This window comes from Paramacrobiotus metropolitanus, unplaced genomic scaffold, assembly GCF_019649055.1.
Source record: "Paramacrobiotus metropolitanus isolate TYO unplaced genomic scaffold, Prichtersi_v1.0 Parri_scaffold0000135, whole genome shotgun sequence".
Lineage (NCBI taxonomy): Eukaryota > Metazoa > Tardigrada > Eutardigrada > Parachela > Macrobiotidae > Paramacrobiotus > Paramacrobiotus metropolitanus.
The window spans coordinates 85282-104678 of NW_026570355.1; the positions used below are offsets into that span (position 1 = coordinate 85282).

At 45.6% G+C, this 19397-nt stretch overlaps 2 protein-coding genes across 2 annotated transcripts; both read left to right on the plus strand.

Annotated features, from left to right (window-relative positions):
• Positions 1 to 7: 7 nt before the first annotated feature.
• Positions 8 to 10032, plus strand: LOC129599037 (uncharacterized; the record flags this gene model as incomplete). Its single annotated transcript, XM_055497170.1, has 4 exons — positions 8 to 225; positions 4289 to 4411; positions 4472 to 4715; positions 9289 to 10032. Coding segments are annotated over 4 exons (1101 nt in total), but the record flags the coding sequence as incomplete, so codon positions are not given.
• Positions 10033 to 12754: 2722 nt separating this feature from the next.
• LOC129599029 (uncharacterized) lies at positions 12755 to 17498 on the plus strand. The gene is made up of 5 exons (XM_055497160.1): positions 12755 to 12896; positions 13115 to 13498; positions 14929 to 15048; positions 15114 to 15363; positions 16706 to 17498. Exons 2-5 carry the CDS (start codon positions 13152 to 13154, stop codon positions 17228 to 17230), a joined length of 1242 nt encoding a protein of 413 aa, XP_055353135.1. The 5' UTR covers positions 12755 to 12896; positions 13115 to 13151; the 3' UTR covers positions 17231 to 17498.
• Positions 17499 to 19397: the final 1899 nt, after the last annotated feature.

Consider the following 19397-nt stretch of genomic DNA (forward strand, 5'->3'; position numbering starts at 1 on the left):
AACTAAATTACCTGCGCTCCTTTACGAAATACCGCAGCCGATCTATACTGCGGACGAAATTCTCAATGTCTATGTGGCTTGTCGAGCTGTTTACTTTTGCCTGTTGATCCTGTGCACCGTGGGCAACGGACTGAATCTGGTGGTGTTGATTCGCAGCGTACCTACGTGGAAGACATCAGCGTGTCACTACATGATCGGGACGGCCGTTGCTGACATTCTGGCATTGTAAGTTAGCTGGCATATAATTTTCTTCATCACTATGTGGGAACGGCACACCGCCCAACGCCAAAACCAAATTGGAAAAACGATGGTGATGACCATCGTAAGAGGGCATTCCACGGTATTACAATAGTACTTTTACACTTTTCCCTGCGAATGTGGTCGAAATACAACCGTAAACCGACCCGTAGGAAATTTTCGACGGTAGAACGATCGATAGAACATTCATCGGAATTAACTACCGTAGTGAATTACGACGCCGGTACCACAGCTGGCTCAGCAACCGTAGTATTAATCGAGGGTAAAACTACCGTCGCCGGCGGATAGGGCGTACAGTTTGGCTTTGGCTGACCGGCAGTTACTTTGGTAATTTTGTTGGCGGTAAAGACGTAGTTATCACCTAGTGGAGGTAGACGGGCATATCTTTCTTCTCTCGGTCACGTTACCGATGAGAAGGTACATAGTACATACCTAAATCCACTTTTTTTCGAAACATATTACCTTAAATTCTGATAAATACAACTATAACTTTTCTATTTCACTTATTTCCCAAAAAAAAGCTTGAAATAACTCGTAATGCCAGAAAAGACCCATACAATGTGTCCCAGCCGAAGTGATGGCCAACAATATTCCTTCGGAATGCGGAGAAGGTAAGAAGCTCTGAGAACTCGTATAATTTACTCGTATAATTTTAAGTACTAAAATTACATATTCGAACATGCTGATGCTCATACATCATATTGTTAAATAATTATTAAATATTTTAGGTTACAGGAGAATATAATATACGTTTCTACTGTACTGTAAGAATGAAAGTTATCGCTCTACTGTAGAATTTAATTAAAATTTCAAAGTTTTCTAAGAACTACATGGACTGCAGCCACCGGGTGCAAGGTTTTTGAAGTGATTTGCACTTTTTAGGGAAACTGGAAACGTTTTGGTATCTTCCACAGTCCGTGGCCTGAAACAGGGGAGTTCAAGCCAAGTAAGACTCATTTTACTACTTACCGTAATTTTTCATGTTTACGAACAAATAACGGTGCCGGCGGTAAATGTCTTGCTTACTATTTTCAACACCAAAGAAAGTATTCCAACCTTTTCTTTAAACTAAAGGGCGTATATATCGCTATGCGGATGCAATATTTTTCGTCTAGACTAAAAATTGTTGTTGTTAGCACTTTACCGGCATTCTACGGCCAGAGTTGCCGTGTCCAAAACCACGGTTGTAGGCTGTACATGTAGCCAATATCCTGAATGCAACCCAGCCACTACGAACTAGGGGCGCCACCATACATTGCCACCGTGTATTCGTATCCACGTCCTGCATCGCATTTGGCTGTAGCTCATCTGCTCATGTTTTTGATGTAGTTTTAACTTTTAAGCGATTTTTTTTTGGATTTAATCTATGCTAACCTTAAATTTCTCTGTTGCTGCAATCACTCTTCCATCTTGCTGGCGGTTTAAAGGTTGCTTAATACATCGACGATGAGGAGTCCTATATTTAGTTAGGGTATGTGCAGTGTGTGAATTGCTGCCAATTTGGAAAGGGTATTACCAGTTGCAGGAGGAGTTTTTCAGGCAGAGCCCAAAAAATATGCGCTGCGCATCGCCTTTTCTTAAAGCAACACGCGCAATAACTTGCTTTTGTTAATACATAAATGTGAGATAAAGCACTGACATTACCGCTGGAACTACGCTAGCCTTTACGCTATCATTTAATTCGATCATTACAGTTATCGGATACTCGTATCCGGTAAATTATTTCACCGTCCTTGCGATACCCAGTGTCATTTTCATGTGTGAATGTTTGTTTTTTTAATTATTTTACAGAAATGCGCCAAGCTGAAATCTCGGATGAAGCGTGTGAACCTTTTAATCCATTTTTTCGGAAAAATATTCCTCTGCTCCGGAACACTGAACCAGTTTAAGCAGCCTATGGAACATTATTCCTGTTTTCGTTGTAACTCAGAGCTTTAAGGTCATGTTCGTGTTTTTGTGAGTTACTGTTTTACATAGCTAAGCCGAGAACTAGTGCATGGAATTTTGTTTGATTTGCATCAATAATTATCATTGTTGATTCACTAGTAATTTTCTGGAAGAGGTTGATAATTTTAAAGTTCCAATTCGAATAAAGATACTACCGTGTTACGACAATTTTTCCCGCCGAAGTATGAAATAGATATTGTACTAGAGTACGTACGACTGTATTCCCACCGTAGAATGTCTGCTTCTCCACCGTATTACTACGGTAGTTGCGTAGCACAGTGCGCTGCGCTACCGTTACTAATTACGGCGGTTTCACTACGGTTGATTTCAACCATGTTACGATGGTATTAACGAAGAGTCCCCGAGTGTCGCTACAATGAAGCAAACCATGTTCGTATTTTGATCGTATTACCGTCGTTTGCCAACACTCGTAACACCATAGTAACATGGTTCAGTTTTGGCGTTGGGCGACAATTTGCTGACCGCTGTCTTGCTGACCGACAACTTGCTGACGACTTTTTGGTGACCGAAAAAATGTCAACTTGACAATTTTTTAACAACTGGATGATCGACAAGTTGCTGAACGACAGCTTGCTGAAACCCGACAATCTGCTGACTGAATGAAACATAAATAAACATAAGAAAACATAAGAGACCATAAAAAAACGCAAGGAAAAATATGAAAAAATAATATAAACATAAGAAATACATATGACAACATAAGAATAACAAAGGAAGTTATAAGAAAATGTGAGAAAGCATAAGAAAATATAAGAACACATAAGATATCAACCAATATAAGAAGCACAAGAGCAAAAGAAAAACATAAGAACCTAAGGCAAGCTAAGAAATCAAGGTGAGCCAGGAAACCCAGAAAAATACACTAAAAAGCCAATAGACCTAGAAAGCAAACCGATAAGTAGGCTGTCGGTTAACAACATAGTTGCAACAAAACGTAAGGGCAAAACGTTGCAAAATTCTCGATTTTCGATTTTCTATAGTGGTATCTCAGCTTTTTGTTCGACTTACAGACTTTGTTATTGAAACGTTCTCAGGCTTACCTGGCTCTGTTAGGTTCTGAGAAAAGACTGATATACTTAGGTGGGTCAGCTTAAGTTATTTCTCTCCCGAGTCGTCTTTCTTTCGTTTTTTTTTTTGTTTTGGTAGATTCAGGGAAGTTTCTTCTTTTCGGAGTATTTTAAAATTTAAAAATCGGCTTACCCGTTTTAAAGTTATTTGCGTTATTAAAAACTTATGACAAAAGCAATTAAGCCACACCACACGAGCCACTGCACTACTCTGTACAGCGAAATATCTGTAGTACCGACACCGACACTGCTGCAGTACCGACACACATGTGCGGCTTCAGTATTTCTTTATTGCAGCACAGCTGTAGCACCCGGATGGCGGTGAACGCAGTCATTTTGGTGTACTGAACACGTACAACAAATGTTTAGGATGAAGAAGTGCTCCAGCCGCAGCAACTGTAGCCGCCGCAACTTCCCTGAATCCACCAAAACAAAAAAGCGAAAGAAAGACGACTCGGGAGAGAAATGACTTGAGCTGGCCCACTAAAAAGTACAGATATGTTGTCCATTCACTTATCATAGTGGCTGACTTGAATGTAATTACGAGTAGTCTACGATTACCTATATCACATCGCAGTGGCGCTAACGACAAGTAACGTGACGTGCCGAAACACCTTGAATAGTTCAAGCCCACGTTTCTCAAATATCCCGCTTGCAGCGATCGAAAGGTTTCGGGAAGGGCTTGTAGGTAGGAACCGATGTACATTATACTTCCAAATGGTGTTACTGTATACTAAATCCAAAAACAAATGCATAGCGCTATATGGCTGTGGATCCGTGGATGCAACATCTTTATGAAGTCCACGCAATACTGTTTTATGATTTTGCCGTGTTGTGATTGCCTGATGATGGCCCTGATCTGACTAGCTTGACTACAGTACAGTACGATTCGAACCCCATATAACCTGTTCTCTTGTGTTTTCGGGATTTTGGCAACCGCAATCAACATGTGCGTCCGTTAAATTGTCACCTTGTACGCAATTGTGTTTTTCTAGATGGCTCGGTTTAACTTCATTTTTTGGGGATCGTGGAGTGGGCGAGGACATGCAGAATGTAACGGCAGGAGGGGTCATCTTTGTGTCGTGGGTTTTGGATGTCTCGATGAATTTGTCCGATTGGTACATTCGTTTGAAATTCATATCTGATACTGTACTTATAATCTGTGAATACCCTTTCAGGATCCTGGTTATTTTCTCGTGGGAAAGGCTGCTTGTGATTATGAGCCCTTTCCGATTTCGATTTCTGCAGCTGGTTTCAGTGGCGCGCTTTACAATCGTCGTTCTGACCGTTTTATCGCTCGCATTGTACTCGTTTGATCTGGCACCAATCTGCTGTGTATCCCTGAATAACCCCATCATGAGTTTCCCTGCCCATTACCCTGAATGGTATACGGTCTGGGACTCCATTAATACGAAAGGCTTGGTATGTATTTGAGCTGGATCAATAAGCCCAAAGTTGTATGAAATAAAAAGGAAGTGGAAAACTACCATATTGACTCGTCCTGAGTAACACTCAAGCAGAACTGAATGAGAACTCAAGCTGAACTGTATATTTTGTCAAAAATCTGAGTCGCTTACAAATCGGGATTAAAATGTGTTGTCTTGCCCAGTCTTAACTTTTGACTGTAAAATGTTTTAACTTTACGTTTTTAAATAAGGACAAAATTTGACCAGTATCCAGGGATGTCCGTCACTAAAAAGAAACCACAAAGTATTGAAATGTTGATGTAACCAATAAGGGGCACGTTGCCGGAAACGGAAAACATAGCAGAAGTGTATTTGTTATGTGTTACACTTAATATTTATATCACCAATAACAATGAGTCGGTGCGGCCCTTTCGGGAGGAGCCGCATCGGCCCACTGTCTGGGTATTCACCCGCGATGGGCCGCGGCATGCCAATTGCTAGGTGACGAAAAAGAAGCGAAATGTTGCTAGATAAACGAAAAATTCAATGAAAATTTACCGGATGTAAGTTCGAGCAATGCTTCCAATTTTTACAGCCTGTCTCGAATGTCCGTCTAATTTTTGTTGGCGTTTCCTGTGTTAGCGGCTTGCTTAATGACATCCGAGAGCGAAACAATAAGGCTATAGCTATTTTGCCGCAGTATAACAATAGGGGTCAGAATAGCCCTCAGGCTATTTTGCCGCACACTGCGCCGGAATAGCCAGTTGGCTATTTTGCCGCACTATGTTGGGCGAAATAGCTTGTTGGCTATTTTACCGCATACTGTGTTAAAACAGCTCGTTAGCTATTTTGCCGCACTATGGACGGGAATAGGATGCTGCGTGCACGGGGAAACACGGATGTTGGCTGCGTGCACGGGTGACTACGCGGGCGTTGGCTGTGTGCACGGAGTTCAGGCACGGGTGTTGGCTGCGTGTACGGCATTTTAATTTTGTGTTTTCTTTACGGTAACGTATTGGCTGATTTGAATCCATTTGATTCGGTTTTATGTTTCCCGATTTTTTTAACGTAATAGCATCTTGCGGTTTCTCACGTTTTATTCAGTCACAGCATTCCCGGTTTTCTGACATATGTTTTCTTGTGCCATAATCTAGGAATAGTTACAGATACTTTTGTTTTGCGACTCAGAGTTTTTTCGACGCGGCTTGATGCTGGCGGTAACGGTGTCAGTTACATGCTTCATAAGCGGCTGCCAGGTGAGTTCGCAACGGATCCAGCTCAAAAATGGCCGTCCATGATCCATCCCGAAAACGAACGTGGTAACCATGGCTATCACATTCCACTTCCCGCTGCTTTTGGCGTCTCTCACTTCGATTTTATGCCCTTCATCCAGTTTATAATCTTCTTCCAATTTTAAAATATAATAATTCTGAGACAAAAGAAATCACCCGTGCCCCGCAGCCAACGCCCGTGCGGACCCAAAAAGTTCACCCATGCAAGCAGCCATATTTAAAAGCATTTTTGGTTATACCGCAAGTTAAGTTAGCACAGACGAGACAAGAGCCATTGTCGCCTTCGCCTGATGTAACCGTCCAAAACGACGAGTCGTCTCAGACGACCGCCGGTCGTTCTGGACGGTTGCACACGTCTGTAGCCAGCTGACACTTTAATCGGACCGCACTTAACGAAACGGACGAAACACCCTCCAGACACGCATGGACAGCCAGCTGAAGAAGGGCGAGCATCACACACACCCGCTTGGTACCCCGGCGTCCCGGTTGACACTGCGGACCAAACCAAGCCGGTGAACGCACAATCCGGAGAACGGGTAGCGGAAACCGCAGTGGGTGGATCGTAACCCGGCACGGCAGCCAGATCACCCGGCCCGGATGGAACGGACCAGCTTACACCAACGGTCACTCGGCAGAGTTCGACCGAGAGCTCAGTCGACCGCTTCACGGTCGAGTCGACCATACCGTCGCCGGTCGACACTGTTCTGGTAGACGGCAGCCCGGAATCGACACCGAAGGCGGACAGAACTCGACTCGACCCGAACGAACCGGTATTTCAGACGCCGGAAGGACAGCAGTTCCAGAAACTTAGCGGGCCGACGGACCATCACCGATGGCACGATAAACGGACAGTCGGCCCATCTGGTAGTCCAATTAGCGGCCGCCCGGAACAAGATCGACCGGAAAAAGACAACCTTGGCGAAAAAGGATGCGACTATTACCACTCTGAAACGGAGAATGCGGACATGGCAGAAGCCACCGACCGACTCCAGAAACAGGTGGACACTTTCGCGACCGAGAGCGTCAACCTTAGGCAGGAGTGCAGCAAAAGAACCGAAGCGATAGAGATGCTACAGCCACAGCTTTGGACGGCAAAAAAAAGAAGGGACGCGAACAGTGAAAAGCTCAAAAAATCTCTGGTCGAGTCACCCGAGATCATGGCATGAACCGTCAAAGCTCTGAAGCAGCAGACGGATGTATTTTTGAAATACGTCAACCTAGAACAGGAACTGGGAACAACGATACACCGGACGGAACAATTTGAGAAAGAGTTGCCGGCTTGGAGACGAATCTGACGACATCCCGGCGCCGCGGAGTGCTACTCCGCGGCCTCTTGGTTCGGTGGGATTGAAGGACACGGCACCCCGGACTACCGATACGGCGAGACGGACGAACCCACCGGACGGACAGCCGAAACAGACTGGAACAGATAGAAGACTTCAAGATCGAACGCCGTCGCCGCACGAACCCATCCTGTGGGTTCGTGACCAGGCCGTTCCCGGCTGGGCCGTTCCCGGCTGGGCCGTTCCCGGCTGGGCCGTTCCCGGCTGGGCCGTTCCCGGCTGGGCCGTTCCCGCGCTGGGCCGTTCCCGCGCTGGGCCGTTCCCGCGCTGGGCCGTTCCCGCGCTGGGCCGTTCCCGCGCTGGGCCGTTCCCGCGCTGGGCCGTTCCCGCGCTGGGCCGTTCCCGCGCTGGGCCGTTCCCGCGCTGGGCCGTTCCCGCGCTGGGCCGTTCCGCGCTGGGCCGTTCCCGCGCTGGGCCGTTCCCGCGCTGGGCCGTTCCCGCGCTGGGCCGTTCCCGCGCTGGGCCGTTCCCGCGCTGGGCCGTTCCCGCGCTGGGCCGTTCCCGCGCTGGGCCGTTCCCGCGCTGGGCCGTTCCGCGCTGGGCCGTTCGTTCCCGCGCTGGGCCGTTCCCGCGCTGGGCCGTTCCCGCGCTGGGCCGTTCCCGCGCTGGGCCGTTCCCGCGCTGGGCCGTTCCCGCGCTGGGCCGTTCCCCGCTGGGCCGTTCCGCGCTGGGCCGTTCCGCGCTGGGCCGTTCCGCGCTGGGCCGTTCCGCGCTGGGCCGTTCCCGCGCTGGGCCGTTCCCGCGCTGGGCCGTTCCCGCGCTGGGCCGTTCCCGCGCTGGGCCGTTCCCGCGCTGGGCCGTTCCCGCGCTGGGCCGTTCCCGGCTGGGCCGTTCCCCGCTGGGCCGTTCCCCGCTGGGCCGTTCCCGGCTGTAAATGATCGGTCGCTAAATCTGTCCAGTCAATGAATGACTGGACAGATTTAGCGACCGATTTGCGATATGCAAGCAAGCTAACGCTACACCGGAGAAGAAACTACATCTAACGCTTGGGGCAAGAAACGCCGGAGCAATACTTCGATGTCATGATGTTGCTCGGGTGAAACCATAAAATGCAGCGCTACAACCATCAGGCTCGGTGCCAAGCGCTCCAGGTTGGATGTTTTGTGCTGCTTGTTTGCTCCAGTTTATTGATTTCTCAATAAAGCTGCTTAAAATCGTTAGCCCTATGTTGTGCTGCCCATAACAGTACTGAAAGCCGGACTAAAACCGTCGACACATGGTTGCTTCGAAAATAAGTTTTAACTAGACTAACGGTTAGGAAAACATAAATAAGAAAAACCAACAATATACCCTCAAGAAACTTAAGGATTACATAAGAAGACCAATGAAAAGCGCATCTTTTGGAAGGCGTAGGCGAATGCGTACCGCTCAATAGGCATAGGCGGAGGAGAAGGCGGAAGGCGAAGTCGAAGTCACTTCATAACCTCGATTTTGAGGTGGAGTGTCTCGTTGCTACGTAACGCTCTGTAAGGTTATGTTTAAAGTAAGTGACGCTTTTTTACAGAACGTTCGGCACTTTACCGTACAGAGCTCATTGAAAGTGCGCGGCGAAACTGGCTGCGATAATAGTGATGCAAAATAGCCAACTGACTATTTTGCCGACCATAGTGCGGCAAAACAGCTGAACAGCTATTTTAACGCAGTGTGCGGTAAAATAGCCAACAAGCTATTTCGACCACCTTAGTGCGGCAAAATAGCCAACTGGCTATTTAGCCGCAAACACTGCGGCAAAATAGCCACTTCGAAACAAATAATGACGGCCCAACCAAAGATTTCCAGCCAGACTCTGCCCGACTTTTTTTAATTTTAAGATGTTTCTGACCGTGAGAAGCGGTCGGTAAGATGTAGAAAAAATGGGAAACAAGGATTCTGATCGCCATAACACAACAACCAAGAAACTTTAAAATCTTAATTTCTATCGCTACAGTATACTTTAATGTGCCTGTTTTTGCAGATTGCGGTGCGCATCCTGACCTTTTTGCTGATTCTTATTCCCACTGTAAGCCTGATTGTCTTTTTGGCATACCACCGACGGTCCAAATTTGGCCAGATGCGCCGCTTGCAGAAAGCTGCCTCAGCGTCGACCTCTGCCAGCAAATCCTTATCCCAGCATGGGATCAACGTCATTCTGCTCAGCAGTGCCCTACTCTATCTCATCACGCGGACTCCATTGTTCTTCGACTTGTGTGCAACAGCGGCACCGCAGGACCATGCAATCTCTTATATCACCGATCAGAGCGTGCGGAATCTGGCGAGACCAATCATCCTTGTAGTAACACTCATGGGCTATTCGCTAAATTTCTACGTTTATTTGCTGACCGAGCGTCAATATCGAGGTCGTTTCATTGAGCTAGTGGCTCGTCCACCGCTCCGCCTTTGGCTGCCCAAAATATTCCATAACAACAGTAGTGGACAAACGGAAAGTGTGGAGTTAAGCGCTCGAGCTTCCACGCAGACCCTAGTGCCATGACGGTAGCACGTCAGTTCTCTAATCTGACCTCCGTTTTGCTTCCCGACAAATTGCTGACCAACATTTTGCTGATTCTGCCATGACAGCCAATGTCAGCCATGACAGTTTCGTTCTTCTTATCGTTTTCAGTTCAACCGGATCACTGGTAAATGCATAAAGCAGAAAACTTCTTTATATCTGTAGAATTTTGTTCAGCTTTGGTATTAGTTTTTAACTAAAAAAGAGAGCAGCAGCAGCACGGTGTCTCATTTTAAATTGTCCGGTTTACTGCGCGTACTTCGATATTTATAGTGACCTTCTGTACTTGCCATTCAAATGTTCCACTCACAGACTTTCTTGGCGCGCTTATCGGCGTAATCTCGGTCACCAAATGCATCCTCTGTACATAGAGTGCATCCACAACTAAGAGGTGCTAATCGTAAAATACAGCAAATTCCGGGAGTGTCCTGAACGTCTCCTGTGCGCTAGGACTTCAACGCAATCATTACAGCCACAACATAGTCGTTTCTAACAGTTCCAAGTTTCGCTTCAACTGGATCGTTGTTAAATGCACGCAGCAGAAAACCTCTCCATATTTCTGTAATTTCGTTCAGCTTTTGTGCAGGTCTGTGGAAGTGAAAAAAAGTGGGAATTACATATACCAGTATTAAGAAATAAGTAAGTATTAGGAAATAAGTATTAAGAATTAAGAACAGCTGGAATTGTCGAATCTCAGATCTTGTTGTCTGGTTTATTGTGCGTATTTCGTAACTGAAGTCGTATCTGTACGTACCTACTTGTTGATGGAAGTGCCTATGTCTCAATTGCGTTGGCCATCAAAATATCAAATATCTCTCGATAATTTTTCAACTGCACACACAGAAAACAATCTTGCCAACTACTCATGTAATCGTTATAAATGGAGCCGAAAACATCCGCTTCCTATAGCAGCGCCATTCTGTTGGTCCACCACTTCCCATACGACAACATACAATGTCTTACATTGATATGCCGCACTCTAGGCCATCTGATATTCCGCAGACTGATGACATACGATAAGCATGTTAATTAAACGAGGACCGGTGCAACCTGTCTGCACAGCGTATAGGATTATTTGCTTGCGTATTGGTGCAAAATTGTGTAAAGTTCATCTGCCCACACTCCATAGCTCGAGCTCTTCAGCTCTCTTTCGTTCGATGGAGAAATCATAGTCAAACGGAACTGCTGTTGATGTGCGCGCAGCCTTTTATCAGGATCCGCCAAAAGCCAAATGATCATCTAGCTGTGTGGCAAAATTTTAGGTATTATGCAGCCTTCACACATCTAAAACATTAAAACAAAAATATTGTAGACGAAGCATTAGCAGAGGTACAAGTGCTAGCAGTTATGCAGCTTTTGCATATGGATTTCGTGTTCTTGATATTTATACAGATCTTTGATAACCGAGAAGCTTTCTTGGTTGAAATCTGGAAAAGCAAATCTCTTGGATTTAAAAAATGGGTCAAGTATGCAGCCAACCGGGAGATGTCTACATACTTGCATACATGTCGGGTTTACTGCGCTTTTCGTTGTCCATGAATTCCGCCGATCTGACAGACCCTCCTCTTGGTAGCTTTGTTTGTTTTGTTTCTTAAGTAATGGCTCTGCCTCCACAGTTTGTGTCACCATCAGAAAGGTAAATGGGTAGATACTTAGTCGACGGTCAGACTATATAAATACAGTCACTGTATCAACCTAATTTCTGACGGGTTCCGGCAGAAAGATTAATGCGGCACTTCTGTCCGTCAATCAACAACCCGGTTCACCTTTCTACCGGTGATAAACGCACACTGCAGCGCTGCTGCCAGTATAAAAATTCAAGTTGGAGAAGATCAATCACCGTTATATTGATTGTCGGCACTGATTGTCACGTGCTGATTGTCGTCACTGGCTGGGTACGGTCCATAAACGGGCGCTCTCCTGTGGTTATTAATGAGCTTAGATGAATTTTTGCCCTGTGACACTGCACAATATGATTACTACAACAGGATTCCGAAATTACGATTTCAGTGCCCCATAAGACCGAAAACAAATTATCGCATAACTTTACATATTTTCCTAAGAAATCTGCAATGTCACTCAAACAACGGTCATTGTTAGGGCAAAAGAAAGCAAAACATTGTTACTCACAACGCTGTGAATGCACGGTCCTGTGACAATTTACCCCCCACCAGCAAACTGAAGCCTACAAAATCTGCTCACCTCCACAGCTTTACAATTCATATTTAGCAAACTTTCTCTTTTTGAAAGTTAAATTCGAAGCTGCTGCACAGACGTTGATTCGGCACAGCGCCCATTAATGGCACCGCGTACTCCGGTTTTTTGTATTAGCTGTCGTGAAAACGGTTTATGCCGTACGCGGCCAAACCGGTTACGCACATATTGCTAATAAAACTTTATTCCAGCAAAAGCCAACTATTTCTTTGCAAACTGAATCGGGATGTAAAGAAGGGGGAACGCATTGTCGTGGAAAAGAACCCAGACTTGTTATTCGTTCGTTTTGGAATTTTGCTGTGTAAGGCACACGCACACAGAAACAGCCGTCTGCTGTGCTGTAAACAATGGAAATCAACAGTTTCTTGTAACCATAAACCAAGCAAGCCTTCGGCGATGCAGAATTTTCCGAGGAACGTAATATGCTACTAATTTCGTTGTCTGCTCTTCGTTTAATAAGAGATGATCACTGGCAAAATGCGGGAGCTGTACCCCTGGTTAATATTATTTTTAACGAGCGGATATAAATCATCGTTATAAGTGGCAGCTATGCAGGCAACACCACATGTTTACATGCAGCGGAGACGAGAAAATGCAGTTACTTAGTATTAAGCAAAGAAAAATAAGCTATTCAGCCAAAGGGTTGAAACAGCTTTGATCAGCTTGAAGGTAAAATTGTGTGAAATCATACGAGACCGTATTCCCTATCCACCGTAAAACAGTACTAGATTTGGCCGATTTTATACTGTAGTATCAGATTAACCATTTTTGTCCTCAATAATAAACCAGCTGCATATTTAAGTGCAGATGAGGAGGCGCTTTGGTGAGGTCGATAGCGTGCCGCACCCTGATTTAACTTAGTGAGTTTATGGAGACAACTAAGTAACACTTAATATGTACTATTATTTTCACTTAACCGGCAAAAGTGGATGGCTGCTCTAGGGAACGTTTAGTCAGTCGTACTGTAGTCAGTTTACTCAGGAAAACGAAACGCTATTGACTTCGATGCGTGCCTCCTCCTGTTCCTAGTAGAGCCAAAAATTATTACTTTTATCTAATTTCTTCATAATTGTTGCAGGGTAGCGGACCGAAAGTAGTCGGCCTCCATTTTTGCCATGGACAGTCTTAATGCCGCCAGTTCTTCGTCCTTAACCAATATAATCAAAAATATTTCGCGCTGGCCTCCGGAAGCAAGCGCAAACTATACTAAGGCCAGCTGGACAGACACACCGGATGCAGAGAATTATCGTTCCTTCTATCGCACAACCCCGCCGCCGCTCTACACTGACAGCAAAATTCGCGAAGTGTATTTGGCTTGTCGGGCTGTGTACTTTTGCCTGTTGATCCTGTGCACCGTGGGCAATGGGCTGAATCTGGTGGTCTTAATCCGCAGTTTATCTACGTGGAAGACATCAGCGTGTCATTACATGATCGGCACAGCCGCGGCTGATTTGCTGGCATTGTAAGTTTGCAGACAAGTAAAAAATTTATTGAACACTGCGTGGGCATTTTTAAATTTATACAGTCACGCCTCAAACCAAATGCAGCTAACAAATTTGAGATACTTTAATCATATCAAGTGGAAACGAATGTATTGCTGCCTGACCACTTTCCCATGTTGTGACTGTTTGTCTGACCAGCTATCGTCTTCTTTTATTGGTCTATTTAGCAACCAGAGTTGTTAGCATCACATTCGTAAACACTGCAAAAAGGTAAGCAGCATCAAGACCTTCCGCGTCAGAAAGCGGATGGTCGACGTTATGGACAGCGGACATTTCCCGCTGTATTTCGATGCTAAGACGCTCCTTTAAAAACTCGTAAGAGCGTCGTTCTCCAATAGCATCCTTTAACCGCTTGCCCAATTCGCGTAAAAACTTTCAACATGCTGGGCCACTGACACCAAAAGTCTCAAAAGCTAAATGAATAAAATCGTATTCATTGGCAAGGTATTCGTACTTCTGGCGGCTTTCTTCTCCCGCTCTCGTGGCTACTTCTCATGCCTTGGTATTGTTGCTGATGACATTTGATAAGGCAACTGGTCCAAGCATGTGACATCCCAAAGCCGGTCGTCGTCCGTCTCTCCAGTGCCGTTGTGACACACGATCCGGCGTCGATTATCTTCGTTGTTGATCCCATGTGGCGCCAGTACAGTGGGAGTATTAGCGGTAGCCAGGCAGCTCCGAATCATTTCATTTAAGAATGAATGGCGAGGAAAGCGTTTCATTCAAAGACGAATTTGGAGTAAACCGCCCGGCACTCTTTGCAGAGGAAAATTCGTAATCCAACCGCTACGTGAAGTGAAAGCTCTCATCAGACAGCAGCGTCCCGAGGGAGGTGCAAAGTGGGTTATGACCGTTACATCATTCGCAAATGTGTTCACTACAGATGAGCATCGGATTTTAACAAACTTTTGAAACTTTGCTGACCTTATTTTTTGAAACCAGTTTACCTTATTCTAGAAAGCCTGCAGATGTATTTGGAAGCAGGCCAGATTTTCTAATCAGGCTTTTGTTTTTCTCCGTCGTTGTGTTTCTGATTTTTCTTCACGTATATCACGTACAAGACGCTCAGACCGTCCTTCAAACCTGTTATCCAGTGTTTTCTCGATTCTGATGTTAAACTGCAACCAATCTGTTGATGACTTTATATCCTTTTCCAGCCCAGACAACTACAATCTCTCTTAAAGCGCTGAATAAACAATTCGAGATGAGATGCTCTGTTACGATCGTTTAAACTTTGCGTACTAAACGTATCTTAGTTCTTGGTTCAGTTTATAAATGCAGAGATTTATAGCCTAAGCAAGCTCTGTAATCGTTACGAAAATTTCCACCAGCTACTTCGCCACCAACTGCCACGTAAATTGTCGCATTTTGTGCAATTTTGTTTTGCTAGATGGTGCGGCTCGATTTCGTTTTGGTCGGACCATTCGCTGGACTTTAAGGCAGGAATGACGATAGGAGCGGATATCTTTTTGAGGTGGTTTACGAATGCCTCGATGAATTTGTCCGATTGGTAGGTTCTTTTGAACTACAGATCTATGAGTACGTACTACTAACAAACATTGTTTTTCTATTTAGGATCTTAATTGTTTTCTCGTGGGAAAGGCTGCTCGTTATTGTGAGTCCTTTTCGGTTCAGATTTCTGCAGCTGGTTTCAGTGGCGCGCATTGTAATCGTCGTTTTGGCCGTTTTATCACTGGGGATGTACACGCATGATCTTTCACCAATCTGCTGCTTAAACTTGACTGATGACGCCACGCACCTAACTGCCAAATTTTATTGGCAGCATGTGGACTACACTTGGACCGTCGTTACTGAAATAAGCTTGGTATGTACTTGGACTGAATAAATACTAAGCTAGAAGCTGCAAGAATGCTATAGTAACAGCATTTCCATCTAATCAATGGTGTGGAGCCGGTCCGGCCCTTTTGGGTGGTTTGAGGCCCGGGTTGTGGCCCGCAGTGAGCGCTATCAAGGCAAACTGACAAAGGGCGACGAAAACGTTCTTCGGAATTTTGTCGGCTAAGTTTACTTTGCCCTTTCACAAGCCTTTGCGTTTTCAAGTTTATCCTTAGAGGCCTTACTTTTATCGCCACGAAAACCTGGCCGACCCAGTTAGCCTTCTCATAAGCCGTTTCAAATAACCTTTACCGTTGGAGTCACCGTTGCATGAATACCGACTTCACCGTTTGGATTATGATGGCGCGGTTGCATCGTCGCCAAGAGCGTTATCATGAAATCTTTGCTTAATTTCGAACAGGGCACTAGACCAACTTTGCATACAGAGTGTACATACCGTATTTCTGTGCCAGCTTCATCACAGCGAATGGTAACAGAATTACAAGGCGTGGAAGGCGAATGCTCCAAGTTTTTCAAAAGCAGTGGCATGGTAGACAGCTCCTCGTATGCAATCAAGCAGAGCTTTCCTTTCGACGGTAGTCGATTTGCAACGGTGATAACCGCCTGTAAAGATGTCTTGCAACAGCTTTTTGGGTTTTGGAGGTCTGGTTTGCTTTTTGAGACTCGGACAGTGAGGTTTTGGTGGCCCCGTGGCGACAAGAGCAGGACTAAAAGCAAACTTGAAAAACGCATACCTCGATTACCTTGGCAAATTTCAAATTGGTCACTTGCACTTTACGGTTCGGCACATCGATCACCCAATACACGAGATTACAGTACATCAGCTGATGTGTAGTGCGCCACATGGGGCCACTGGTGGTCCGTTGGCTAATCCGCACTTTTTACTGGGGTGTTCAATTAAAAGAACATCAACCGCCCCTGTGCCGCGTTCCGCATCTGTTGATCTGATCCGTATGTCGAGTGATCACTCAGATAAAGTGGAAGTGACCAATTTGCGAGCGGAGTCGAAGCGAAAAGCCAAAGAAATTTGACGGACTTAGGACTCACCGGACGTCAAAAACATTTGACTTGTTATTCATAATTTTCATACCTTCGACTGCTTTTTTGTTTAAATTTTCCCATTTTTCTATTAACGTGCTTTTTATAGCGCCGACGCCGCCTAGCATAAGACATCTGAGAGCAAAAAATTTATGCTTTGCTGCCGTTGCATGACGACTCGGCCCAGTACTGCCAACCGCATGATCACATCTCGACATGAACGATATGTTTTAATGTTAAAGCACATACTTTAATGTGTCAATTGTTTGCAGGTTGCGGTGCGCATCCTGACTTTCTCATTAATCCTTATTTCCACTATAGCCCTGATTGTCTTTCTGGCATACCACCACCGGTCCAAATTTGGCCAGATGCGCCACTTGCAGAAAGCTGCAGCTGCTACGGCCTCTGGCAACAAATCAGTATCTCAGCACGGGATCAATATCATTCTGCTGAGCAGTGCAATGCTCTATCTGATCACGCGGACCCCAAAGTTCTTCGACATGGTGGCAATGGTGGCACCGCATTACCAGGGCAAGGGAATATCCTATGTCGAAGATATAAGCGTGTATGGTCTGGCGCAGCCCATCATCGGTGTGGTGACATACATGGGTTATTCGTTAAATTTCTACGTTTATTTGCTGACCGAGCGTCAATATCGACGTCGTTTCATTGAGCTAGTGGCTCGTCCGTTACTCCGTCCCTGGCTGCCCACAGTATTCGCTAACAACAGTAGTGGGCAAACTGAAAGTGTGGAGTTAAGCGCTCGGACTTCCACGCAGACCCTAACACAACCATGACAGTGTCCTTCTTCTTATCGTTTCGTTTTTAATTCAATTAACTCATTGCTAAATGCATAAAACAAAAAGCCGCTTTATGTTGCTCATATCTGTAACTTCATTCAGCTTTTGTGTAAGTCTCTAAGGGAAAAGAGAGTAGCACAGACGATATATGGAGAGCTTTTGGATCTGTTGAACGGTGTCTTATTTTAAGTTATCTAAGTTTAATGCGCGCATTTCGTTATTGAAATCCTATCTGTGCACTGTACTAACCAGTTGAAGTATTGCGTTGGCCATCAAAATATCAAAATTTCTACGCTAATTTTCCGACTGCATGGCCTTTGCGATGACAAAGAAACGGGCAGCGATGTGCATCGATTACGCTTAAGTCGACACCATAATTCTGTTTGACGCTTTTTGATTCCACCAAAGTATGTACTGTAATGCAGTTTATAACAGCATTCACAAATTACACCAGCAAGTTTTTTGGTGCAGTATCGGAATAATCTCGGTTACTAAATTAATGTTACATCCCGTGTACAACCAAGAAATTCCAACCGTAAGTTACAAACGGCTAAAGTAGACATCTTAAATGGAACGATCGTGCCAACTAGTTGAACTTCCGTAAACGGTATAAACGCCGGCGCCGAGAGCATCTGCTTTCTGTAACAGCGCTATATTTTTCACCCACCGCTCTTGAAATCACGCCCAGTCACAGCACAGTGAACTCTTCCCAAACTCCCGCACTGGTGCAGTTTGGTTAACTAACCGTATTTTTTCGATCTGCACTGCCCTCCAACGACAGCATCGTCGGGGCCGGTAAAGGCGTACCTGTGCCTAGAGTGCGGATGGTCGTGTGCATGAACAGGAGCAATCGCCGTTTCATTGAATATTGGAGATTGCTATTTTTTTACGGCTACCGCACCGCACTTCAATACCCAGTATTCTAGCAGATTGATTAGGCGCAGTACGGAGAGCGTTATGGCTACGCAACCGATCAAGGCGACTTACAGGATTACGTGCTTGCGTATGGGCTTCGAATCCGTAAAGGGCTCAGGGGTCAGCAATTCGGCCTACCGCGGCTGCATTGTGGCAATGGAGCGGGATGACTGGTAATTCTGTGCACACGAGTGTCCCTAATGCGTTCATCTTCAGTTCACTTTTCATGATCAAGAATACCGTACCCGGTTGTGGATTCTTGTTTACTCGAATTTTCATGGCTTCGCTTTCGAGATGGAGGTTTGGCAAATCTGTTAAAAGCCAGGAAAAATTGCCGATCTGCATACAGCCATTCACTATGCCACCGAACTAGCGAACGGAGCGTACTAGCCTCCGCTGGAACAAACAATCGCAATACGGAGAGATCAAGCCGGGAAACGTGCTAGTACACCGACTGGACAGCCACAATAGGCTAAGGTAGTTAGTTCTGAGGGACTTGGACGATTTCGTTTCGTGCAGAGTGCTTAAGCAGCAAAGTGTCATCTGATAATTGCATTATGCGCGGAACTCCCCGGTATATGTCTACGGTATATGCAGCAGGGCTGGAAATTCTTCAAAACCAGGCATCAGCTGACAGAGCGGGACGTAAGGGCGATATCTGGAGTGGAGTGTGTCATACTGGAGTTTGCAGCTTGTGCTGCAGGCAACACAGCAAGGCCGGTGTACCGAGCTCCGAACAGAGGTGCTCGATGCCGACAGAATAAGCGGCGGCCGATACGCTACTTAAATTGTGGAAGGGTATGCGTCAGTTACTGCTCTTTCCGTGCCTACACACTGGCTCAATGCATTTCTCAGTGCTTAAATGCCACGAGTTCTCGCAGATGTCCCCAACAAACCATGCAAACTTGGTGAATTAAGCGCGCCGAAGAACAGAAAACCAGTTGAGGGCGTTGCTGTATGTGCGCACGTTTCTGGCTGTGTATTAGGTCCTGAAGGTTGAAATACCCGCACTCGTACTGCATCACCGCATCAAGTATCTACTTAGTATTTAAGAATTTCGAGAATTCGATTTTGCTAGAAAATTTCGGTTTCCAAGCAGCGAATCCAATATGGTCCAAACGTGAGTGCAAAATGTGCCGGTTCCAATAAAACCCGTTTCCCCGATGCACTGCGGAAGGCTAAACTCGCGCAAAACGGCAGCGAAAACTTGTACAATCATGAAGCACTTTACTGTTTACAGAAGTCGTAA

Bases quoted from the DNA above. Each gene is read 5' to 3' on its own strand.
- LOC129599029 (XM_055497160.1), top strand. From the start codon at position 13,152: ATGGACAGTCTTAATGCCGCCAGTTCTTCGTCCTTAACCAATATAATC. The intron at 13,499-14,928 runs GTAAGTTTGCAG...TTGTTTTGCTAG, and splicing joins GCGGCTGATTTGCTGGCATT to ATGGTGCGGCTCGATTTCGT. The intron at 15,049-15,113 runs GTAGGTTCTTTT...TTTTCTATTTAG, and splicing joins TCGATGAATTTGTCCGATTG to GATCTTAATTGTTTTCTCGT.